At 37.0% G+C, this 24449-nt stretch overlaps 2 protein-coding genes across 2 annotated transcripts; both read right to left on the reverse strand.

The window, feature by feature from the left end:
* Positions 1-2180: 2180 nt before the first annotated feature.
* LOC136239420 (conserved oligomeric Golgi complex subunit 8-like) lies at positions 2181-11298 on the reverse strand. Its single transcript, XM_066030154.1, has 11 exons — positions 11176-11298; positions 11055-11126; positions 10582-10706; positions 9182-9285; positions 8496-8562; positions 7477-7584; positions 7212-7425; positions 6909-7069; positions 6629-6828; positions 4191-4463; positions 2181-2822 (listed from the first exon to the last, which is right to left on the reverse strand). Exons 1-11 carry the CDS (start codon positions 11228-11230, stop codon positions 2627-2629), a joined length of 1575 nt encoding a protein of 524 aa, XP_065886226.1. The 5' UTR covers positions 11231-11298; the 3' UTR covers positions 2181-2626.
* A 1904-nt stretch (positions 11299-13202) lies between these two features.
* On the reverse strand, positions 13203-15841 carry LOC136251427 (short-chain collagen C4-like). The gene is made up of 3 exons (XM_066043883.1): positions 15588-15841; positions 14713-15046; positions 13203-13850 (listed from the first exon to the last, which is right to left on the reverse strand). Exons 1-3 carry the CDS (start codon positions 15768-15770, stop codon positions 13339-13341), a joined length of 1029 nt encoding a protein of 342 aa, XP_065899955.1. The 5' UTR covers positions 15771-15841; the 3' UTR covers positions 13203-13338.
* Between the last annotated feature and the right edge of the window lie 8608 nt (positions 15842-24449).

The raw sequence follows: 24449 nt of genomic DNA on the forward strand, positions 1-24449 counted from the left end.
AATCACTTTGTTTACCAATAATTCCATTCTTACCATCTAAAATACTTTTAAAGACATTTCTGATAGTTTAATGTAGTGTTCTTGGTACTTTCCTGCAACTAATTATAAATGCCATGTGTCATTGTCTAAGACTAATTTTTAGCCATTCCAGCACCTGAACAAATCACCCAATTTGTAAGTTACTTTTTGTCCCACACACGTGAAATTACTACATGGTCTGACATAGTCATCCATATCTCCTAGGAAAAAGAAGCTATGGGTGTGAAACTTCACAGCAAGAAGGTTTAACAGTTTCTTTATCCAAATGTGTAAAAAAAAATAATAATTTTAAAAAGTTGTTGAAATTTTCATTTGAGTTTTCCCAAAGTTTGCTTGTGCCCAAAAGGTAGGTTTTCCAAGATCCGGTCACAATAGAACATTCACCTACACCTAATAAAGCCACTGACTATAAGGTCTCACTTAGTCTCGCCCCCAGACCTGGTCTGGGGGTGAAGCCTTACTGTAGTGTGAATGCATTTGTTTTTCATTTACAGTACATGTTCCAAAGTATTTGGCTGTTGTCAAGTGGTTGGATCCATAGATTATGTATTCCCTATATTATATGTTGGATCTGAGTAGTAATCAATTGGCTGCCATATCATACGTGATGAATTGATCCAATCACCATCATATAAAATAATGTTTTAAAATATTGCTGTAGTGTGAATGTATTTGTTTTCTATTCAGATTCAAGTGATCTTGGCATTGTTTTGAATATTGTATATATGAGATTTGCAAAACACTGAACACCTGTAGCTTGACAAGTGTGTTATCAGCACAACAGTTATCTATTTCATCAGTTAAGCACTGGAGGGAGGACACGCAAGGCAGAGAGCCTGTAAGTGTTTAAATTAACTCTCATCCTAGGAACCTACATGCATGATAACTATAATTATACACATATGGCTGCTCACATTGTGTGTCACTTTAAAATTCCTAAGAGGCTCAATGTATCTACACTGGCAGAATTATTCGTACAGCTTATATACAGCAATAAAAATAACCTGGAAATTATTTTCGCGGTTGTGTGTGGATGGTGCACATTCTCTTGTTTTTTCAGCTTGCTTCAGGCTCAGGTTGTCTATGTCTACTGAACTGATGTTGACAAGGACTCATGCACTGGGAGTATGTGTTTTCCTGATGTGGAGTGACCTGAATCAGCTCTATAGTGACCCAGTTGTTATACCATGACTGCATCTACCCCACTAAACAGGCTAGTCAATTTTATCTGTTTAATTGCAGTACATTTTGACATAGCTTTCCTTCTCCTTTGGCAGGTGGGCTTTAATTGAAGTATTGGCTACACTATGGCTGTTCGAAAACCACATTGCTCGATAGCTAATTGATATGTCACTACTGTGGTTGGTGAAAAGGCACATCTCAAGATGAAGTGATGTCAAACAGTGAAGAAATCAAGTCTGTAGCCTAATCCTTTGTCAAGTTATGCTTGGCTGGAGGCTGGTTCGTCAGATCCCTCAAATAGAATTTAAAAAAAAAATTTTTTTTTGGAAAGATTTGGGGTTGGTCTGAACATTTTTGGGCTGTGCCTAACCAATACTGCCAAGCTGTCATGAAGGGAAATTGAAGCTGGTTTAGGGTAATTGTTTTGGCTGAAAAAGCCCAGTTCTTCATCCCTAATATACAGGACCACTGTACTGAATTATTCATCACTGATCAACTATTAGCCCTCTAGGGACCAGCAGGAAGGGGGGACAAATCAACCTGTGGCACAGGGAGTCAGAAACCTGAAGCTGATAACTATGCTGAATGCAGAAGAAAAATCTGAGAGAAAATCCTGGGAGTGAGGAAGAAATTGCAAGTGTGAGATTACAAATTCTGGGCGTGAGATTGATGGCCAAATCATGAGAATCACACCTAAGGCATAAGCCTCTGCGACCACCAGACCCTTAGTCTATATGTGAAGGGGCAGACGCTGCCAGACTCAGGTTGGCTACATAGTTTCATCAGTCATTTGCACTAGACTTCGCACAGTAACTTTCTAATACTATTTTAAATCCACTGATTCCTAGCACATTGGCATAGTTTAAAATACACTTTAAACAACTGTTTAAGCTACTTTGTATTGAGCTATATAAGATGCTCTTCTACAGGGTATAATAGGATAGGATACCCTCCTCAAATATATATATATATAATATTATGAACACTTGTACCATACAGTTGTACAGAGCATTATGCAACACTGTCATTATCCACATCGCCAGTGATGAGAGGTGAGTCACTACCTTTGTGTAATTCTTTAATGTCACTTTCCACTTTATCATTGCTAACTTCATCTTGACCATTAACAGTTACATCATCATTTGCTATAGAGTTAGTTTCTATACTATTATTAGCTATTACATCATCATGTATGACATCATTGTTATCTTCTGTAGGAACATCCCCTGCATCACTTACAACACTATGTAACACTGGTGGATGTTGTGATAGGCTGTCAGCAATGTACAAGTCATTTGTGAACAAGTCAGGAAGCATCAACTTGAGAGGTTCAACCAGTTTGCTCAAGTTAAATTCAAGTCTTAACTGGACACCCTTTCTGTTGGCAATTTGAAATTGTTGTTCATCAAGACCCTGATAATAATGTTGATGATGTTTGGTTAATGGCATAAGGACAACGAGAGGCCAGGTCATTGATGTGTTGAGGAGGGAACAAGACGTTAAAGCAATTCACAAGATGTGGCAGGAAATCCTGTACCACCACACGACAGTAGTGGGTAAACTGCTCTGACTCCTTGTCTGTAAATGATCTCCTCTCAATTCTGAAAATAATAACAGTGTGTAGTCAATGAATAACTACCATGCACTAAAAATATCCTATATATATATAATATATTCTTGCATTTGTGACAACACACAATCACCCAGAAAATATGTACAGGAGGGGGTACATTCATTTTTGGGCTACATAAGGGGTAGGGACCAGTCAATTTTTTTTTTGCTTTTTTTTCTACCTATTTTTCTTTCCAGCAATTCTTTTATTTTTCACCTATTATGCTCCATATTTTGCTCAAGAATTATAAATTTTGCTCAGCACTGATCTTTTTTAATTGAATAATTCCAATTCAAAGCTATAGTTTTGCCTTAAAGTGACTGTTCTATTAGAGTATCTCGATCAGTACTTACTTCTAACATGTAAAGCAAGAAGCTAGCTAATATTGCTTAACATGTGTGACTGTTTTATTAGGGTATCTCGATTGTCACTAGTTGCTCCAGTAACAATTAGCTATGCATTGCAGATATTTTAGTGCGTCTGACTGTTCTATTAGAGCATCTCGATCTTTAGTGCAATTTTTATGTCCACTTCACAAAAATTGCACCTATTATACCAGCATTTTGCTCATTGCTTTTACCCACCCATTATAAAAAAATTTGCCGGCAAAATCGACGGTTCCCTAATAAGGGGTTATACACAGTGTGAAGCCATACACTATTTTGTGCAACATGAACTGGATACTATGTATCAATCCATTTTACCTCATGTAGAGCAAGTGCTTTTCAGGAGATGCCAGACTTTACGTAGGGAATAGAGAGGCTGTGTCAATTAACACAGGGAAGAGCAGTGAAAATAATACGGGTCTTAGCAGCAGAAGCTTTTAAAGGATTAGATGAAACTTATTGCGTGGGAGAACAATCTTCAAATCAGCTTAACTATTACAGTTTGCACCACTAAGTTATCTCACCTGCCTTACAATCACTGCATTACAATCACTGCATTAGAGAGATCAGTCTAATTCCCAGATTCCACCCAATGTGTTACGTAGAGTCTGGTGATATGCACTGCATTTTTGGGCCCTCTGCCATATTGTTTATGGATGTGTATCCATGGTGTCAGTCAGCCATCTTTGTTGTTTTAACCTATCAAATTGTATTGCAACTGGATTGGAGTGTCTGATTGGTCAGAAAAGCAAGGGCCCAAAACATTCAGCTCTGTCACCAGACCCTACAAAATACAGTGGGTGGGGAAGAGAAAAACAAAGCTGAGCACCATTTTAGTACCACACATGTTCACAATAATGATGTGTTTTGTTATGATTACATCATAAACGGCTTCACAGTGTAAACAATCTGCACATATAGCCCGATTAAAGACAGGTGAGGTAAATGGCCTCTAGACTAACAAGATGTACCTGTGATATTCACACAACTCATGGACAACACACTCCATCACAGTTACTATTTGACGATGAACTGAAGGTGACACTGCTATGGCTGCACACTGCCGAACTTCATTTAGTCCAGTCAAGATTTGATTGGATAGTTGTGACAGCGGCAGAAAGTCCATCAGTGATTGTGGTGGTGCCAGTGTAGTGCCTTGTTTACCAGTAACTCCAGCTAGTGGCAGGGTGGTACCAAAAGATCGTGGTGATATCAAAGTAAATTTCTGCATACTCTCATGAAATCTATAAAATTAAAGTATAAAAACTTCAGAGGTATACAATGCGGATTTAAAAAAATTAAAACTACTGTACTAACACCTTTGCTTGGGGCCAATGTACTGTATACCAATGTTCTTTATAAAGAGGTTGCCCCTAATTTTAGAGGTGTTTTGTAGAAGGCTCCCTCTAATGAGATTTTGCTCACAGAGTTACTTCTACTGCTTCGTAGAATATGAAAGGTCAACAGCATAATTATGTACAATTGACAACTAGTCCTACATCTGATGCACACATTTTCAGATGTTGTATACGTAAGGCACTGACTCAGTCTGACTGAACTTTTGTTTCATGCACAAGTGAGTAAAAATATCAAACACTTATATAATATAGCTAAGACAATTAATTTTGGGAAGCCCTTGGGTCTCTTAATAGCATAGAAACTTCATCAGCACATTCTATCTATCTAGAAAGCAAAGAAGATAAAGAACAAATAACTGTGATGGGAAAAACCCATGATAATGTCATAGAGATGATCAAAGGTAGGTCAGTACAAGAGTAAAAAATGGCCACACAACTGTGGGTGATTATTAGAGTATAGTGTGTCAGCGCCACACAGTGACATTAGTGTATCAAGTCCTATTGATGCCTAGATCAGTACTACTGAAATTTATTCCGTTACGATCAAATGTAACGTTGTCTTGTGAGAGTGCAGGTGATTAAAAACTCACTAATTAAAGGGCATGGCATCCATTTCGTCTGTGAGTATTCATCCCAACTCACGAGCAAAATGGGTGCCACGTCTTTTAATTAGTGAGTTTTTAATTGCTCGCACTCTCACTAGATGTTACGTTCGAGCGGTACTGTACTTTGTTATAAATATACTTGGGTAGCAGATGACAAAGTCTGAATACTTAAAATCCAAGAGACTAAATACTCTATAACAAAATTTTGTAGAAGTGGGTAAACTTCTCCTATTATTGACTAAAAATACTTAACCAAACCTTATATACAACAGGAGCTCATCAAATCCTATGGACAAGGGAGCGTGTAACTCCGTACACTACCAATACTACGGGTGAAATTCAAACATGGTATCCAGTGTTACTATGTATATAATTGGTTACATCACTCTTACGCGCAACAGGGATACACTGAAGGGGCTGCTACTCCATCACCTTGTGTAAAGTTGCTTCAATAGGAAGATTGTCGAGTCAAAGGTAGAGCTTGGAATAGTCAAGTGGAGTAATTCCGCGTGATTAGTGACTGTAAAAAGATGGCCCTGCTAAGCCTGTGCTACTGTTCTTCCGTAGTGCCACTGAACTTCATTTCCACAGCTTCACTCCGTTGCAGCGAAATGTGACATACTCGAGCATGCGTCTCCGTATAATATCCTAATTAGTAAATTTTAAAAGTTACTTATTATAGTACACAGCAGCCATGTTTGAATTTCGCTGTTTATGGAGTTACATGCTCCCTTGTACATAGGATTCGATGCGCTCCTGTATACAGTGAGTACTGCTACCTGTAGGTGATGCTATTAAAGATAGGCAAAGTAGATTCCTTATTTCTCATCAGCCGCTTCCTCAATTTTGATGCAGGTGGGCGGTCATTATTCATTATGACATCATGATATTTAATTATTTTTAATAATTTGTTTTATACCATATGTCACAAGAATCATGTCATGATGTACAAACCATATAAATAATTCACAACATACACAGCTGCCCATCCACGGTAGCAGTGAGACAAACAAACACCATTGTTAACACAAGGTGTATCACGTGTGTTAAGATCACATGCAAAATAGGGGGCATGTCATACTAGAAAGTAATAATGAAAGTTGAGGCAGCAGTGTTTTGGTAGAAGCGGGAGGCTGATGAGAAACAAGGAATCTACTTTGCCCGGCCTAAAATAATACAATACATTTCACAGCAGATAGCAAGCACAAAAAAGTGAATAGCATCATTTTGAATGTGAGACTATATTAATTAATAGTATGCAATGTACACTACAGTAGACCCTCAGTTAACCAACCTTCATTTATCAATGACTGTTCTATTAGAGTATTTTGAGAACAGTTGTATGTTCTATTAGAGTATTTTACCATTGCCTGAGACCATCGGGGTTGGATAACCGAGGGTCCACTGTATTGGTAAGATAGTATTGAAGTGTGTTAGCATGCTTACTCTTCAGTGGCTTTCTTCATAATCATGGTGAATCTGTGTAAAATGGATCGTTGGAAGATGGGAACAAGCAAGGCACGAAAGTCAGCTCCAATTCGACTGAATGAAAGACCAAAATACATGCACTGCCCAACAATAGAATCCAGCCTTCCTGCCATTCCTTTAGCAAGATCCTTCTCCAATACTTGAAGGAAATCACAAATCTGAAGTAAAAATTAAACAATATCATATTTTAAACAAATACAACGTATATTTCAAATTAATTACTACTGAAAATATTCACCTTCTCATTGACCCACTGGTAAAACAGCCCCCCTAATGGAGGGCCACTGTTCTGCCCCATAATCAGGGGGTCATCATCAGGAAATATGGCTCGGTATTGTGTCATGATATCAAACAAGTGCACTCTACTGGCTTCTATCGTCTTGCTGAGGTGTTGATAGGCTGAAAAAAAAACCATTCCATTTTCAATAACAGTTTTATTCAGAGATTGAGAAACTTGCAGAAGCTGAAGAAGACAACTACTAGAGTATATTTTAAGAATCTGTGTACTGTTGACATTGCCTATTACACACAAAAAGCTTACCAGATTTATTTGGGATATCTGCTAGAATAGTTTGCAGGAAAGTGTCACGTGCTTGAAGAAACTTTAGTCTCAGCTCAGTTTCATTAAACACATCCATCCTTCGGAGATAGCCAATCACACGCAGGCAGGCTGGAAGTTGTATGTTAGTCCTTAGTTGCTGTAGCAACTGGGTCAACATCAAATTAGATGACTTCTGAACATCATCAACAATTGACTGAAACACATCACACAATGTGATAGTACTTCAAACTTGAAAAATTTTCACCTGTATAATTGGAACAGAAGAAACATGTTTTCTTTCCATCTGTTTTACATGACCCCTCAGTTCTAGAGCTTCTTCATAGTAATTGTTACGTACACAAGTCTCCATTACCTACAACAATAAACCAGTTGTTATAGTACAGTCCAGTATGCTAATATGACTGATTTCTGGCATAAAATGAGCTAGAAGCAAACTGAGATATACCATTGACTCATTAGATCAACAGAAATAGGAGTGTATGTACTTCTAGACAGCAACAATTTAACAAGTAAGATTGCAGTACGGTACAGTCAAGCAGTAGTTAATTGTAACGTGAACAAACTTTCAGAAGCTTCGAAACCTTCTGAGGTTTAGCAACCTTAGCCTTACCCTTCCAAAGCTTCGTGACCATGGATACTGGCATATCTAATCAGTTAAATTGCCAACGTACTTCCAGGAAGTGGAAGTATGCAACTATCATGACAAAGTTAAGCAGGAACCATACAAGTTGTGTGTTGAAACTGATAGTACAGTACGCTTAACATACTGTACACTCTGGTAAACATTGGTCCAAACAAACAAACAAAAATAATAATAAAAACAAGTTGATTATGTGCTACTTCTAAAAACCAGGCAACCATGCAACTAACTAACTCATCTGAAATTAGCAACTATGTATTTAAACCCGAAGGGAAGGTAATTCACAGAGTCTTGAGAAGAGTAGTCACACTCCTATTTCAGACTGCCAAAAAGAACCACTTCAGAGCAAAGTTTACCTGCGCGAAAGTTTAATTACAGACTTCATTTCACTTTTACTTCTTACGTGCAAGCTGCTTTTACCATTTAACGATTTTGCTTATGTGGGTGCGTAAACATAGGTAGATAGATAGGTAGGTACACACACGAGCACACACACACTTTTCTGAAAACAATTTCAGTAACCAGGTGCGCGCCCACAGTCGGCTTTCGGCTGGCTGTGGGTGCATGCCTGGTTTAAAAATCAGGAAAATATACATGTAAGAATATTATGTGCAAGTACATACCTGTGGAATTTCTAGTATCTCCAAGAGTTGAGTGTGTCTTGACAACGTGAGAGAATTTAGTTTACGCCTACAAGAGACAAAGTTATGTGTCTCTATAAGGCATGTACTGTATGTAGTACACAATGAAATACACTCTATATTATGTACTAGCTATGAGTAATCACAGGAAAAGAACCACAATAACCCTTAGACGAAAACTGCAGTTTTGGGAATATAACATGACTACACACAGAGATCTGTTCTCCAATAGGTAATGAAGTAGTAAGCAGACAGATCATCATTAGCAGATTCTAAATCGTAACAGGTGGAAGTAGAGGAATTTAGGTTACATTCTTACAGAAACACACTATCACTTATATTAAGCTTTGCTACATGTAGAACCTGTGTTGATAATATGCATACCAACTACTAGATCCACAGTGGTAAGTTAGAAAGTACAAGTGACATGCCCAAAACAAGATGTACATGTCAGCAGGACAGGACATGGAGTTAAGAAGAAATTGGACATTGACTGTTCTATTAGAGTATTTCAACAGAGCTCTGTATGTGTGTTGGGTTCAGTTATCTGAACAATTCATCTATCTGAACACTTTTATCATTGCCTGAGACTAATGAGTGGCTAACTAAGGGTCCACTGTATAGTGAATTGTGGACAAGTAGGGTTGACTGCACATTTTTTTCCTTACTTGGTATTGATGGCTTGTGACACAGTCAGGAACTCTTCACAGGCACTCATCAAAGGAGGAACGGCTGTTAGTAGTCCTCCAATGTGCTCTTCCACTGATGTGAACTGACAAGAGTTTACACAACAAATAATGACAAACAACTAAACAGATTAATGATGTCAACAATACTAAATACCATAAACACAAAAACATCCACATGAAATAAACTCTGGTTATTTTTCTTGAACTGGAATAATAATGAATCCTTTATGAAAGTGGCTGTCGAATGAAAATTCCAAGGTACTGCAACTGAATTACGTGATATACAAAAGTCACTGGCATAAAAAGGTTTACTAGGCATTTCATAACAGTACACCACTAACAATGAGTACGTGTCATGTGATCTTGTGGAGAAATGTTTGACAAGGAAAACCACATACCAATACATACAAGTGGTACTGATACCATTTCAACATAAGGTGTATGGCTCACTCTGCATTTTAAAAGTAAGGAGTGCCTACAAACTATCTTATCTAGATGAGGCACCATTTTACATGAGGTCCATGTACAAAATAATTTCAAAATATATTTGTACCTAGTTTATACCCTGAGATGATTTTAAAATATGACAAAACCCATTCACAATGAGGAACCCATTCAATCTAACTCATAAACGTAAACAACTCTGTCAACATGAGACGCATGCTCAACACGAGATATTATTTTAAGAAAAACCTTCAAACTGCCTTTCAAATTACTGAGATGTCTGAGATGTTCTTTTAAACACAAGGTGTCTCTATCTCGTGTTGGGCATCTTTTCGATATGAGATGTACTAATATTTTAACAGCATAAACCTCTCAACAAACAACCCAAATTAAGGGCACAATAGAACAAACCTCCACATGAAAGACAAAGATTTGGTCCCTATCACAATAGTGCTGAAGGTGGCATGTACACAGTACACAGCAACAAAAACACAGTGATACTACATACACGCAAAACTAGTTTACGGTGGAACCCCTGTATTCTGGACACGTCAGTTAAAAGGTGTTCTGATATAAATGTGTACAAATGGGACCATGGATAAGTGCCCTGACTACACAAAGCTGTCCACATTTCAAGGTTGTCTTTTTGAGGAGTCACTTGTATTTCACAAATATGCATGTAAACATGACCACTCTCACTAGTAGTGTTATCAGTAAGCCAACCAACTTAGATCTATAGAAGTATCTGAATTGAAGCACCGGGCCACCAATCCAAGAGAAGTGACAGGTTCTACACATAGCTCCATACACTGCACTGGAGCTAGTTTTGTAACAGTGTCAGTAAAATTGAATGCTAAGACCACACTTCATAAAGAATGAACAGAATGATATCCAAATTGCTGGCACTCTAATCACTTCATATCTTAATGGCTTACCTCTAGAAGGATCTCTTGTGAACATTTCGCTGTCTCTATAAATGTTCGATAGTTGTCGTATGCCAATTCCTTGGTAGATTCCAACACATTAGCTCTCTCTTCTGTTAACCTTTCCACCTCATGACCTAAAATATAAGTATAATAATACTACAGAGCTTTAATGGACTCTCGACTCGTGGGTCATGCGGGCAGAGATTCTTTCCTGTATTTTGTAGGGGAAAAGGCCAGCTACCTACAGTACTCAATAAATCAGTGGCTTCAATTACCATGGGACATCTGTTAAAATTATCCCTTGCTCAAGACAACTATTGAGAATACTTGATGGCACGGAAAAGCGGTCTGGTCACGCGGGACAAGTGGTAGTAACTGATCATGCGCTTTAATTAGAAATGCAAACAAAAACCAAACACTACTACCTCTGGTAAGCCATTCGCGATACTGCTGATTTATACAGTGTTGTGTGTGTTACTTACCAAGTCTTTCCATAGAAAAAGAGCAGAGGTCTGACAGGTATTGCTGAAATTCCGCACTGTCCTTCCATTCGTCTAGCAGAAAAGACAATACCCCATGGCATACTTGGAGTTGTACGCTTACCAGGAAACCCTTCCTTGAATAAAAGCGTTGTTAGAGATTTATCTTGGACTTCCATACTCCAAGGAAAGCGGGCTCTTGTACCGTACAGCCAAAATATTTCGAGGGGGGGAAATTTTCGCGGTTTTGGGGGTTAGCCAAACACTCTAATAAAGCAGTCTGTCGATTTTTGTAAGTATTTTCATCTCAGATATGCTGATCAGGAGATTTCTTCCAGCATTCAGATTATTGTTAAGTAGCTATATATATAGCTAACTCTTCTATTGTTAAAGGGTTCAGTTGATGTAGCTAGCGTGCTCCAAAACTTAACATGCAACCCATTGACAAAAGTCATGGATCCATTATTGATGTTGACATATCAATACTATAAGCATCATCAGAGTATATATGCAATCAGTACAGAAACAAATGTAGCTTCATGTACAAAGCTTGATGATGGCTACCATACAATGACTGATTAATCATTTTAATACTATTTTTGTCTATTTGCTTACACACTTAAACTCTTGTTAAAGTGAAAAATGTTGGCATGTTAGGAACAACCATTTTAGAAAAAAAAAATGAGCAGCAAATACTGTGGCAAATAGTGAACGTTACTGGAAATTCGACAGGTCACTAAAATGTACAGTGACATTCACTATTATTTTGCCACAGCCGGTATTCACAACTTATTTTTTATTGTGTTCAGTTGTTATGTTAAATAACCAGTTTACTAGTCTCTACTGATATACTAAGTACATAGTCACAATGAGACATCTCCCAATGCATTCTTTTCCCCTTCCATAAACATGTCAGTCCAATCTGCAACAAGTTTGTGACACTACAAAGTAACAGCCTAAGTTAAACGTCTTGGAGCCTCAGTCGTTAAATTTGCAAAGAAGAGCACTAAAAGTAATGTGTGTAGTCAGTCCATACAGTTACTATCCTAGTTTGTGTTGGAGCAGTTACAATGAGATGGAGCAGTTACAATGAGATGGAGCAGTTACAATGAGATGGAGCAGTTACAATGAGATAGAGTAGAGGCTGGTATAATGGAACAGGGGTAATATGGGTCACATAGCTTAAAACAAGTAGCTATACTGGGTTAAATCCTGCAGATTCAGGAGTAAAAAGATAGTACCTATTCAGATTGTTACAGATAGTGATTATAAGTCAACCACAATACTAATCAGGGGATAATATAGCTCCTAAAATTTGCTATATCATATTGGAAGACTGTCAATGATTGTCTTTGTACCACTCACTATGTTGTTAGGAGTACAAATATGTAAAGTACATTATGAAGTGAACTAATCTGTTTTGACTGTCTATAGTGTCCCTACTACCTTTTACATGTAAAATTTACCATAATCAAATATGAAATAGTCAACTTTCAAGCACAGCGTCTCATAATACCCCCAAATGTCTTGTAATACACACACCTACGATGTTCCACAAAAATGATCATACAGACCACCAAATGATATGAAAATTTTGAAAGTTTAGGATAATATAGTTTATGGGTATACTTTTCCTATTAGTACAGTGGAACCTCAGTTATCCGGATTCTCGGTTAACCAAACTACGGAAATGACTGCTCTATTAAAGTAGTGACTGTTCTATTAGGGTATAGCCAAAAATATTGATATTTAAAAATTTTTCTTTATGCTATTTTAAGGTTATTTTCAGAGATACGGACTTTTCAGATTTATGGACCACCCCTGGTCCCAAGGGGTTCGGATAACTGAGGTTCCACTGTATTGTGAAATACCAGGGTTACAGTTTTAGGTAATAACAGTGCTTTGAAGTTAAGTGTCTCATAACTACCACCACTACTCTATATAGCTATGTAATATGTTGGTAAGTTGCCCCATATCTACAGCTGTACAAGTCTAGAAAGTGCTTGAAACCCTTAAATCATATCCTCTGTTGATTCCTGGTGGCTGTGCAATTGCAATTCAGTTGCTACAAGTTTTTTAGTCCCTTTTCCTATTATGCACCATTCTCATATGTACATAGCTACATACTATATAGTATAGATATGTCTGAAAATGATTTTATTTATGATGCAAAAAATTATTATATATGCAACATAGCTTTATAGGAAATTTATTAGCTATAAAAAATATTATATGTGTACGTACTTGTGTACTCATTAAAACTTATTGCAGAGGTTTGTTTTCTATGTCACTTAGAACAGACTGCACATGTTAATGCTCTTTCTCTTTGATAATGAGGACAGGGTAATGAGGTACAGTTTGCCTCCACATTGTAAAACAGCAGACCTTCTGTAGTTTGTGGTGACGATTGAACAAAAGGATTCTTCTGGGCACAGATGAAATCAGATCTATGATGATCTTTATGAGAAGTCATTAAGAATCCAGTATATTCTAAAGTCCATCCAATTGGACAAGTTGGTTGGGCAGGGAAGGCGTAAACTGTAGAACGTTGAGTGACATGGCACACGGCACACGGCATCTGTGACAAATCACTTGAATATCTGGCTCTATGTAAGGAAGATCCAGTACCAGTATTTGAACTAATTGGACTAATGTCATATGTTGGTGCATGTGGTAGACATAATGTATTGCTACCACTGCCAGTATTTCTGAAGTCTGACCCTGCACTGATTCCATGATAGAGTCTGTTTGCAGTTGATGGGCAAAAAAGGTGCCCCCACCTCACGTATACTGCTCCACCTACATAACAATATGAATATTAATTTTCTTGTCATTAATATTGTGCCAGAATTTAGGCCCGCAAATTTAGAGTTGAGAGGTACATACTAGCTTTTGATAAGGGCTTACAAGATCTACATTTTAAATTAGATGTTTGTGATTTCATTACTTTTTACTCTAACTATGCTTTATGCTGGTATGCATAATGGTTTAGAAATCTAATATGCTTACCACTAAATTGTAACCATATGGGAAAATTCAGGCTTTGAAGAGAACACTTTTATACCTGTATGACAGGGCTATTGCATGTGGGCACAAACCACACTGTATGGGATTATTATTTGAGTTTTACAGTGACCAGCACTGAGGTCTGACAGTAGCTTGTACTACAGCCTTTGGATTACTTAACCTAATACTGAAGCTTTATACATACCAAGTTTTTGCAGACTCAGTTATGCACATGAACCAGCAAAGTACTTTAGAGAATAGAGAATAACTCTTCAAGACTTTCCACATCTGAATTGGGCTTGTCTGTCTGATTGTAACTATAGTGTTAATTCCAGTAAGGATTATTTAGTAATTGGTGGTACATGAGAATATAAAGCCACTACACTTAGATGAAGCAGTGCACATGACCATAGGTAATCTAATTGCTCACATTACTATTGTACTTATGATCTACATACAAAAATTAAAACTTGGAGCCTTAATTTAAGGACTTGTAATTGGTGATCTAGTCAAATGTTTTTCATTTTAATAAATATTTTACCTTTAAAAGAGATAACTTTATTACATAAAAGACTAAACATTCTTGATCACAGAGTGTATGTTAAGAAACAGAAGTTTTATTATAATTCTTTTTTCAATGGTTTAGGTTAATCACCTTGAGTTACTGTTCCTGAAGAATGACCCTGCTCTCCATTGTCTCCTTTTAGTCCAGGTGGTCCATGTGGCCCAACTTGTCCCTGTGGTCCAACCGGTCCAGCCTGTCCAACCGGTCCCTGTATTCCTTGATGTCCTTGTGGTCCTGGTCTACCCTGTGGTCCTGGTAGTCCTGGTACTCCAGCTGTTCCAACATCTCCTTTAGCTCCATGTCTTCCCCTCCTCCCAGGTGGCCCAGGAGGACCCACGGGTCCTGGGAGACCATCTTTACACTGACACTCATTTTCTGACCGTCTCTTTGTGACATCATGATTGTTGTAATTCCTTCCTAGTGACTAAAAACAACAGATTAGCTGTAATTATAAGTTATCTATGAGTTATTGCCTAAAATCATTAAATCTATATGAATTCATAAGGTTTCAAAGCAAATGCTAATAAATTTAAGTAGCATCTGATGTTGTTCAAAGGACACAGGCTTGATTATAATGCCTAATATATCAACAGTTGTCTGCATGTCACCAGTAGATACATTAATTTGATCAATGGCAAATTTAACACATATTTGTACTAGCTATACTGGCAGTTAGAAACTAGCTATTACTGTATGGGTAATTTATCAGATACTAGTACTGTTTTTTTTTTGCACAACATGTCTTTTCTCTTATATTATAGTCTACGTATGATACGCATACACTATTTGCTATTCTTCACATACATAACTATATTAGGCTATAGCTACCTAGCTAGTAATTTTACTATATAGCATATCATATAGAAACTAATAATAATTCATATTCCTGTAATGATTGATACTGAGGTATGTATTAACAATTCACGGCAACAATATTGCAGTTGTATATGTGCGGACAGTGTTACCTTGGCATTAACTTGTTCCTGTAAGTTCAATAACAGTTCCCTGTCATACTCTACTTGTTGTTGTAGTAGATGCAGTGATGACTGGAAGTACCAAGTCACACCAAACAGTAGAACTAGACTAACTAGTGATAGTACTAAACTAACTACTACTACACCATCCTTGTTGGTAACTGTCATTTTCATTACCAGATCAGCAACCACTTTCAACTGCTTGATTTCTATAATTCTCAACTACTGATACAACATCCTCTGGAATGAAGTTTTGTATGGTTAAGTTAGTGATGACATCCAATGTGGTGATCTAATTAAGTAATTGTTATTAGTTCCCATATAAAATGTTGGCAAACACAACATTTAAAAGTATCACTCTGCATGTGTGTTGGTCTGTCAAACAATTTACAGATAAAGATAAACATTTAAACTGTGATACTCCATAGTTAATAGAGTATGTTTTACATGTTCTACTGATGGCATGGTATTACTTTGTATACTGTCATATAATATCGCTTTATTTTTGCTGCAAAAATTTTTCGTGATAAAAATTTTGTGCAAATATTTTCAAATGATTTACTGCTCTATTCAGTAATAGTACTGTAGTTCGATCTTATATAAAAATTTTCATGTAAGAAATTTTCGTACAAGTTTTGCATACAAAAATTACAACAAAACAAAAGCAAATTACGGTATTACAGAGATAAATGGTACTTAAAAATCAGTGTCTATATGCCACAAGAATGGTCTTACTGTCACATTAATGGCCGAAGTACGATGATGAAATGCACACTAACTCAATTAGACAGTGTAGGTAGATGAGCATAATCTGCATTGGTGGTGTGTATCAGAGAGCACGCACGTCATAATTTAATCACAGACTTTTCTTATGTAGAGGTACATTATATTATACAGTTATATGATGTATATTGTATGTAAATCATGTGGAGTAGAAATATGCCATGCCACAATTTTAAATGCACAAATGAAGCCACAAAAGAAATGTAGTAGCTGAAGAAGCTTGATTACATGTTATTACTGGCACTAGCCAAGCATATACACACATGTACACTGGTCAATTGTTACATGTTTACTGTAGTTTTATATATCCCGTGTGATAACTGAGTCTCACGTAACATCACAAACATCTGGTCACAATAAAATAGACACTGTTACAAACAATCATTCATATCATACATGTTATCAAATGTTCAGTCATCACAAGCTAATTGATTACAGCAAGCACAAGTCAATATTTAACTAAACAAGTAATTATTTTAAGTTCAACATCTGTGCCATATACACATATTTCTCTTCATGATAAGAATGATAACACTTTGTAGAATCACTGAGATCGTTATTTTGTAGAAAACCAGCTTTTTATACATGCTTGGTGGTATTATCATACTGTAAAATGATAGAACAACATGTAAATGTTTATGTTAGACATAGATATACAGTGTTGGTTATAACATGATGTACTTACGCATATTTACTTTTGTATATAGATCTGCAGGACATTGTATATGTATTTTCAATAACCTACGTATGCACTAAAAGTACATGACACTTGTGGAATGTGTGGTGGTGTATATGAGTGATCTAGTTGTTGTAACATGGTATGTACTTAGCTTTGATCGTAATCTCAAGGTAGTGACAGATTTTACCTTATTGTTGCCATGTCTTCCCGTCACTTAGTAGAACCACTTATAGTGTATCACATTTCATGGAGAATGTATATTGTTTGTATCTTGACCTCTCCCAGGCAACCTATTCATTACTTCAACCTTCTTCTATGAAGGCATACACCATTTATTATCATACCAAGAGGTTACTGAAATACTCTCATCATGAACTGACCATGTAAAATGAATGTGTATTGTATGACTTACAATATAATGTATTTTTATGGTTCCATATGCTTACTAGTATATAGATAATAATGATAGGACAAGCATACATTCAATATAAATATAACTGCCACAACTCAAAGTGAATATACGTTCTTTTCAAAAGAATTAGCCAAATATATTGCAATCTTCCAAGCAAGGAACCTCAATTCTGTACAGCTCCAGTATATTGCAGCAAAGGTGTACAGTGTTCCACAAAAATAATAGTAGTCAATCAGCCATCATAAAATCTTGTAGCAATTAATACATTAAAATAATAATGTATGCTGCTTAATTAGAATGCGGCTTACTCCAGTAAAGATGTTTAAAACTATATCCACAAATGCTGAAACTAAGTGTTATTGTTATGTTGTATGTACATGGGAATAGCCAACTGCACATGCCATTGTCTTTATTATCTGAATTTGTACTACATATAGTTACAGAATGTTCAGTGTCCTCCCAACCAATACAGTCTTTGTTCTGATTATTAGACTGCACAAAAAAATTTAAGAGTGTGATCATTTGAATATACACAATATGCACATAACATCTGACCAAGTGCTCTTGAAGTAGCTCAACCGGTGTTTAACTAAAGTATATTATTATAAGGTAGAGTTTAAACTATTAGTAAATGAAATTAATTAGCAGTTACTGAATTAGCTACAGTACCATTTGCAATTCATAGAAATAACCATGAACTGTATGTACGTACATAGCAGAAAAAATTAAGTTATATATATCTTCATAATAATCATGTCCTAAACAATGTACAATTTATCAAAGGTGCTAAAAACTTTACAAAGCAGCGGACGTCTAAACCCAAGAGGAACTGCTTCTTCAAATTTACAATCACATTTAGTATGCACAGTGCATGGTGTACTTATAGCCTATTATATTGTATGTCTTCTACCTGAGAACACCAACACAGCTGGCCAATTCCAAATGATGCAGTGGCAGCATATAGGTACATACACATTATACAAGGCAACCAGTTACTCATCATATTATGTTGAAATTTTAAATGCGTCATAAATATGTAGTAGATGCAGTAAATATTTATATATGTTAGCCATAATACATTATATACCTGCAGCAGCTGTACCGTTTCACGTAATTGTGAATTAAATGTGACCGGGCCTACGATAATAGGGCATGTGGGCACATGATTTTTGTCTACTTTTTCACACTTTCATCACTCATAACATTTTGTACCATTATACTATGGCACTGCAATTTTCAGCTCTTAGTGAGCATTTAATTGGCATCATGATGCAAGTTACAGAATGTACATATACTTTTCCAATACTGAGATATGACTTGTAGAGTGATGGGGTGTAGTTTGTGCCCATATGCCCTGTTTTCGCAGGCCCGGTCACAAATTACAGTTATATTGTGACATGTACAGTTGTTACTTTTATATAATACAATGTCCTATCTATATTTGATAGTCGAGTAATGTTGATTACCCAACTAAAAATCACATGCATGCTTATTGTGACACTGTCAACTGAAGAAAGTTTTAGGAGAAGCTCAGTAAAATTAAATGTTGTAACAAGCTTACAATGACAATTGTACAATGAGACTGGCTGAGTGAAAGCCTAGACGTATAATTAATTTTGCATCACAACTAATTAGTTGTACATGATGGTTAACTTTTATCCATGCTACTACTTATTTCTGCAGTCTCACTAAAAAACTGGAAATATTGTGGACAACTTAACATTGTGGCCATTAGATTATTGTAACCACAATACATAACACATTGTTGCTATACTGTGTGTAGCTATTGTGTACCCATAGTGTTCACGCCTACAATAAATACCACCTGAACCATCCACTCTTTTTTCTTCAGCACTACACAGTGCCTGATTGCCCACCACTATCAACTGATTGCTGAGCATTCATTGCCATTCAACCATACCAGCATGAAGCCTGATAGTTAATGGCTTAACCTGTTTATGCAGGATGGCTCAAATGTTGTGAGAGCAACTGCACAAGGATGCTTGCATAGGTGTTATACCACCACAGACAGGCATCTATTTTCGTTATTTCAACTGGAAGCACACTGTACATGTAATTAATGTGTTAGATTCCAGTAAAGCAAATACGTACTGTACTTGAACTTGATTGGCTGATAATTTGAGTTTAGTTCAACTATAAATATCAAAATAATTGTTCTTATTTTCATGCTCTTCTCAATGCATTTTTTAAAATAATGCTTTTTTTGCATGCATTCAACAGAGTGCCAAGATTCCACTTTATAGCTATTATAGTAGTGCAGCATAATGCAAATAATGGACATTTTGTGCACTCTGTGTTACAGTTACTGATGAAACTTTCCACACAAACTGTTCTCCTTATAACATTATTTTTTTATGATATGGTTCCACCACAGAGATTTGACCTTTGGTGACCTTTACAGCCATTTTTGCACTGAAAATTTGTCATTTTTGTCCTTATATTATTTCCCTAAGGCACTATTTTGGCACTGTTAAAACATGGTTTCAAATTGAAGATGTTGATCTAAGAAACAATTTGCTATTTGAAGTGAATAGCTTATTTTTAATAATCATAAAATTCTTTGGAATTATCTATCCTTGTGGGGCTGTAAATTACTGGTAAATTTATAGAATTTCACGGCTGATATAGCTTTGGGACAAAATGACCAAACCAAAAACAGGTTGTTTCCTTCAGCAATACCTTTAATTTGAAATCATGTTTTAGTTATGTGTAAATTAATGCCTCTGGGAGATAAAGATTTAATGATGAATTTTTAATACAAAAATGGCTGTAAAGTTCACCAAAGGTCAACTCTCTAATGGCACTATATTAAAAATTAATATCACAGGAATATTAATGACAAATTGGTCACACTACAGGTTTTTCAGTCTCCTTTGCTGGTGGATAGTAGCTATGTACTTAATAAATGAAACAAAACAACAAAGCAATCACAAGTCTATAATCGATAACAATACATGTTATAATATTTTTAAACCAAGCATGCCCACAGCCGGCCGAAGGCCAGCTGTGGGCACGCATCTGGCTTACTGAAATTGTTTTCCAAAAAGTGTGTATGTGTGTGTACACTTAGTATTCCTTTTTGCAGTTGACAGTGTCACAGAAAGTATGTTAAAACCATTATTATAATTTTTGATAAGACATTTGCAGGTAAACATGCAATAGTTAATAGTGGTGGTATTTTAGCTTTTTTTCCACTTACATATTATGAAAATTTGTTTAATTACTGATTCAATCTATGAAAAGGTGAAACAACTAATAATGCTGACATGGTAATTAAAACCATTAATTTAACTCTATACGTAGCTATTGGATTTTTTATGGTTAACAATATTATGGTAACCATGGTAAAAAACTATGACTCACTAAGCAAAATCCAATTTGTTTGCACTTTTGACTTGTAGCTACTATGCATACAAAATTTAGCTATACACCACAAGAAGAGTTTATATCTAAGCATACTATATTCACCAACTCTCCTTGTATCTTCCCACAATTTTAGGTACTTTTTCACTGGAGTTGTTGTACAAGAAACACTCCCAAATGGCAGGGTTCCACACAATCATACCTGTCAATTCCATCAGCCAACATGTACGCAAAAAACAGTTTATTAGAACAGTCAAATACTCTAATAGAACAGTCACTACATGGAGTACTACGCATTATAAGTATATTCCATTTACTAGTAGGCTAGCATTGTACTGCAAATGAAAATATTCACATTGAGCAGTGACAGACACTGTCCTTTGCATATTTATCACAATATTATGGAAATTATCACTGACACTAACCCCTACGTATTTGATAAGACCAGTCAGAATTAACTGTATTACTACAATTGTACATAAACACCACTCTACTAAAAATCTGAATATAAAAATTCTAGGGACTGCAACTCTTCCATGCCCACTACCCTGTTACACTCCGTATCAAATCCTACATCTATCTCTGCTAATTAGTCACCAGATCACTACAACAGTTTCCAGAGGTTGTAGCTATAAACTAAAGCCAGAGTAATGAATATTAGTAATAATGTGTTATGTAATTCTCTCTTTTCAGATCAATGCAAGCAATCAGTGTTTTTTTGCCTAAAGCATTTATGGCAATGTCATAATTATCATAATATATTGTGTTTTACAAATATTGTAAGTGGTACAGAGGTGATGAAACCATCAAAATTCAAAACAATGTGTCAAGTGTGTATTCTGCTGGTGGGAGCCTACCAGTACTGTCAGCTGATTGCTCAGTTAACATCTCCATCCTGCTTTAGTGTGGAATGTGATGGTACAAAGGCTCCACCTACTTGTAAGTGTCTGTCCATAATCTACAAAACATAGGTCTTTACTTGACTCCTTACCTGAAGTCTAACTCATGGTTCAAAGGGTATATCTTATTGCATATAATGTAGGTTGATGTTTTAGTGATATAACACTCACAGCATTTTGTGTAGTTGGTCTCAGCTATCAAGCTTAATGCTGGTATGGTTGAATGCTCAACATAAAAGTAGCCTATTAGGTTACTCCCAGAGCAGACAGAGCCCCATGCACCTAACAACCCCACCACAATCAGTTGATACTTGATAGTGGTGTGCAATCAGGCGGTATAGTGCTGAATAAAAGAAGAGTGGATGGTTCAGGTTAGTGAAGTCAATTATAATTAATTTAATAAAAGTAGTTAATAAACATGCACTGTCAATAGCTGTGCTATATAACTGTTTATATTTCAGTGTTAATTACCTGTTAATGTATAAAATTAATGTACATAACTTACATTCATTACTGTATAAAGTTGCACAAACTGTCCATTAGGGACCCACCGATTATGCTGGCATAATTTTGAGCATAATAGGTACCTAAAAGCATTGAGCATAATGCCAGCATAATAGGTTAAACATTTGTACGATAGTATAACTTCTTGCTGGAAAAATGACAATTGCAAATAAGATCGATATACTCTAATAGAGCAGTCAGTAACTCTAATAGAACAATCATCAAACTGACTGTTTTATTAGAGTATATCGATCTTTTCTCTTTATATGCAGCAAGAATTTATTATTTATGCTCCAGCCACTCCTTTTTTTTCTATACAGTGTTAAACTAGTAGCAAAGCATATGAACTAAGGCATGAACATTGAGCATAATCGAGCATAATAGGTAAATATTGAGCATTAATTTAAGCATAATAGGTGAATTTTTGAGCAGTGCAGCATAGCATAATAGGTAAAATTATGAGCATAATCGGCGGGTCCCTATACTGTCCATTGCCTAGGCACTGTAAACACATATCTATCATTACATGTCAGGGCAACAATTTCACTTTCGCAGACAAGTAAACTGTGAGAATATGAATATTCTGCAATTGTGTCATCAGAGTAGTACATACAAATACAAGCTGATAAGACCCACTATTCAAATAAAAAGTGGAAATTGTGTCACGAATAACTATTTTTTGGTTGCAGTAAATATGTGACCAGATTTTACAAAACCGATCCAAATCGCACATCAGGCAAAAGGAAACTAACACCTCCAGTGGATAGCTATTATAATACTATCGTACTAGTAGTTTTGACACTCAGTACCACTCAAACTACACTCGAAGCTGGTTTCAACCGGCAGACGTCTTTTCTGGGGTGTGCGTAGAGCTCGAATGGTGGTTTTAGGCCTTGTGAAGGACTTGGCTTGGCAAGGATCAGTGGTTTACTGGTGGACAGCCTGATAATGCCGTAGGCCAGACGTTTTTTTCTGTGGATTTTGCTACATAGCTATCAACCACTAAGGTGCCACTGAGTACAGCCCTGTAATCTCGTCTCTGGACTCCAATCATGGTCTGCCTCCATTTTGAGGTCTAGCCCCACCACCCCCTACCCTCTACCCTGCCGCCCCTTGCCCTCCACCCCGCCGCCCCCTACCCTCCACCCGCCGCCCCTACCCTCCACCCCGCTGCCCCCTACCCTCCACCCCGCCGCCCCCTACCCTCCACCCCGCCGCCCCCTACCTTCCACCCCGCCGCCCCCTACCCTCCACCCCGCCGCCCCCTACCCTCCACCCCGCCGCCCCCTACCCTCCACCCTGCCGCCCCCTAACCTCCACCCCGCTGCCCCCTAACCTCCACCCCGCTGCCCCTACCCTCCACCCCGCCGCCCCCTACCCTCCACTCCTTTGTGAGCACTGGCGATACTATACTTCGCTTGTCCAACAGCTCAGATTTTCTATCTTATTTGGCGGGAAACTCTACAAGCAGCTACAAGTACTGGAAGTGGTCTGAAAGGTAACAGATTGATGCATCTTTAGTGTAAGTTTCATACGCGTGCTTGCTATCCTTGGAGAGTTATGCTGGCTTGAATTCTTTAAAACCGTTTATCTCGAAACTTCTAATGTGCGATTTGGATCGTTTTTCCAAAATCCAGTCGCATATCAAGATATCATCAGTAGGCAACTGTGTGTATAGTGTGGTACAGTATAACAGTATAGCAGTATACTGTATATATAGCAGTACATTATATAGTCTACACTTCGAATTCCTTCCAGTGTACCCAGTGCCTTATTCAGTGATTTAGCTAGCTAGTCTATTGAGAATATTGGACAGAATGATGGTCATTATGACAGTATGTACTGTACTAGCCAGTTAGCTACAGCTGCTGAACAATGTGATAGTTACCAGTTTCGTAATCCTTTCTATCCTGGAAAGTCTTGTAAGGAGGTCTATGATTGGAATCCACAAACTCAAAACAGGTCAAGATATTATTGGCTTATTAATCGTCTTCGTCATGCATACTGTGACATGGACCAACGATCAGAATGTGGTAATATTGGTGGATGGACTAGAATTGCTAGTGTTAACATTACCAGAGGAGATGAATGTCCAACTGGATGGAACAAGAGGTCACAAGATGGCGTCAGTTTCTGTAGATCACCAAGTGACAATGCTGGATGTTATCCCATATACTATTCTCCTCTAAAGG

The sequence above is a fragment of the Dysidea avara genome, chromosome 1, assembly GCF_963678975.1.
Source record: "Dysidea avara chromosome 1, odDysAvar1.4, whole genome shotgun sequence".
NCBI lineage: Eukaryota > Metazoa > Porifera > Demospongiae > Dictyoceratida > Dysideidae > Dysidea > Dysidea avara.

Bases quoted from the DNA above. Each gene is read 5' to 3' on its own strand.
- LOC136239420 (XM_066030154.1), bottom strand. From the start codon at position 11,230: ATGGAAGTCCAAGATAAATCTCTAACAACGCTTTTATTCAAGGAAGGG. The intron at 7,070-7,211 runs GTAAGCTTTTTG...TTTTTTTTTCAG, and splicing joins AGATATCCCAAATAAATCTG to CCTATCAACACCTCAGCAAG. The intron at 4,464-6,628 runs GTAAGCATGCTA...TTAATTTTATAG, and splicing joins ATGAAGAAAGCCACTGAAGA to ATTTCATGAGAGTATGCAGA.
- LOC136251427 (XM_066043883.1), bottom strand. From the start codon at position 15,770: ATGAAAATGACAGTTACCAACAAGGATGGTGTAGTAGTAGTTAGTTTA. The intron at 15,047-15,587 runs GTAACACTGTCC...TGTTGTTTTTAG, and splicing joins AGGAACAAGTTAATGCCAAG to TCACTAGGAAGGAATTACAA. The intron at 13,851-14,712 runs GTGATTAACCTA...ATTGTTATGTAG, and splicing joins TTCAGGAACAGTAACTCAAG to GTGGAGCAGTATACGTGAGG.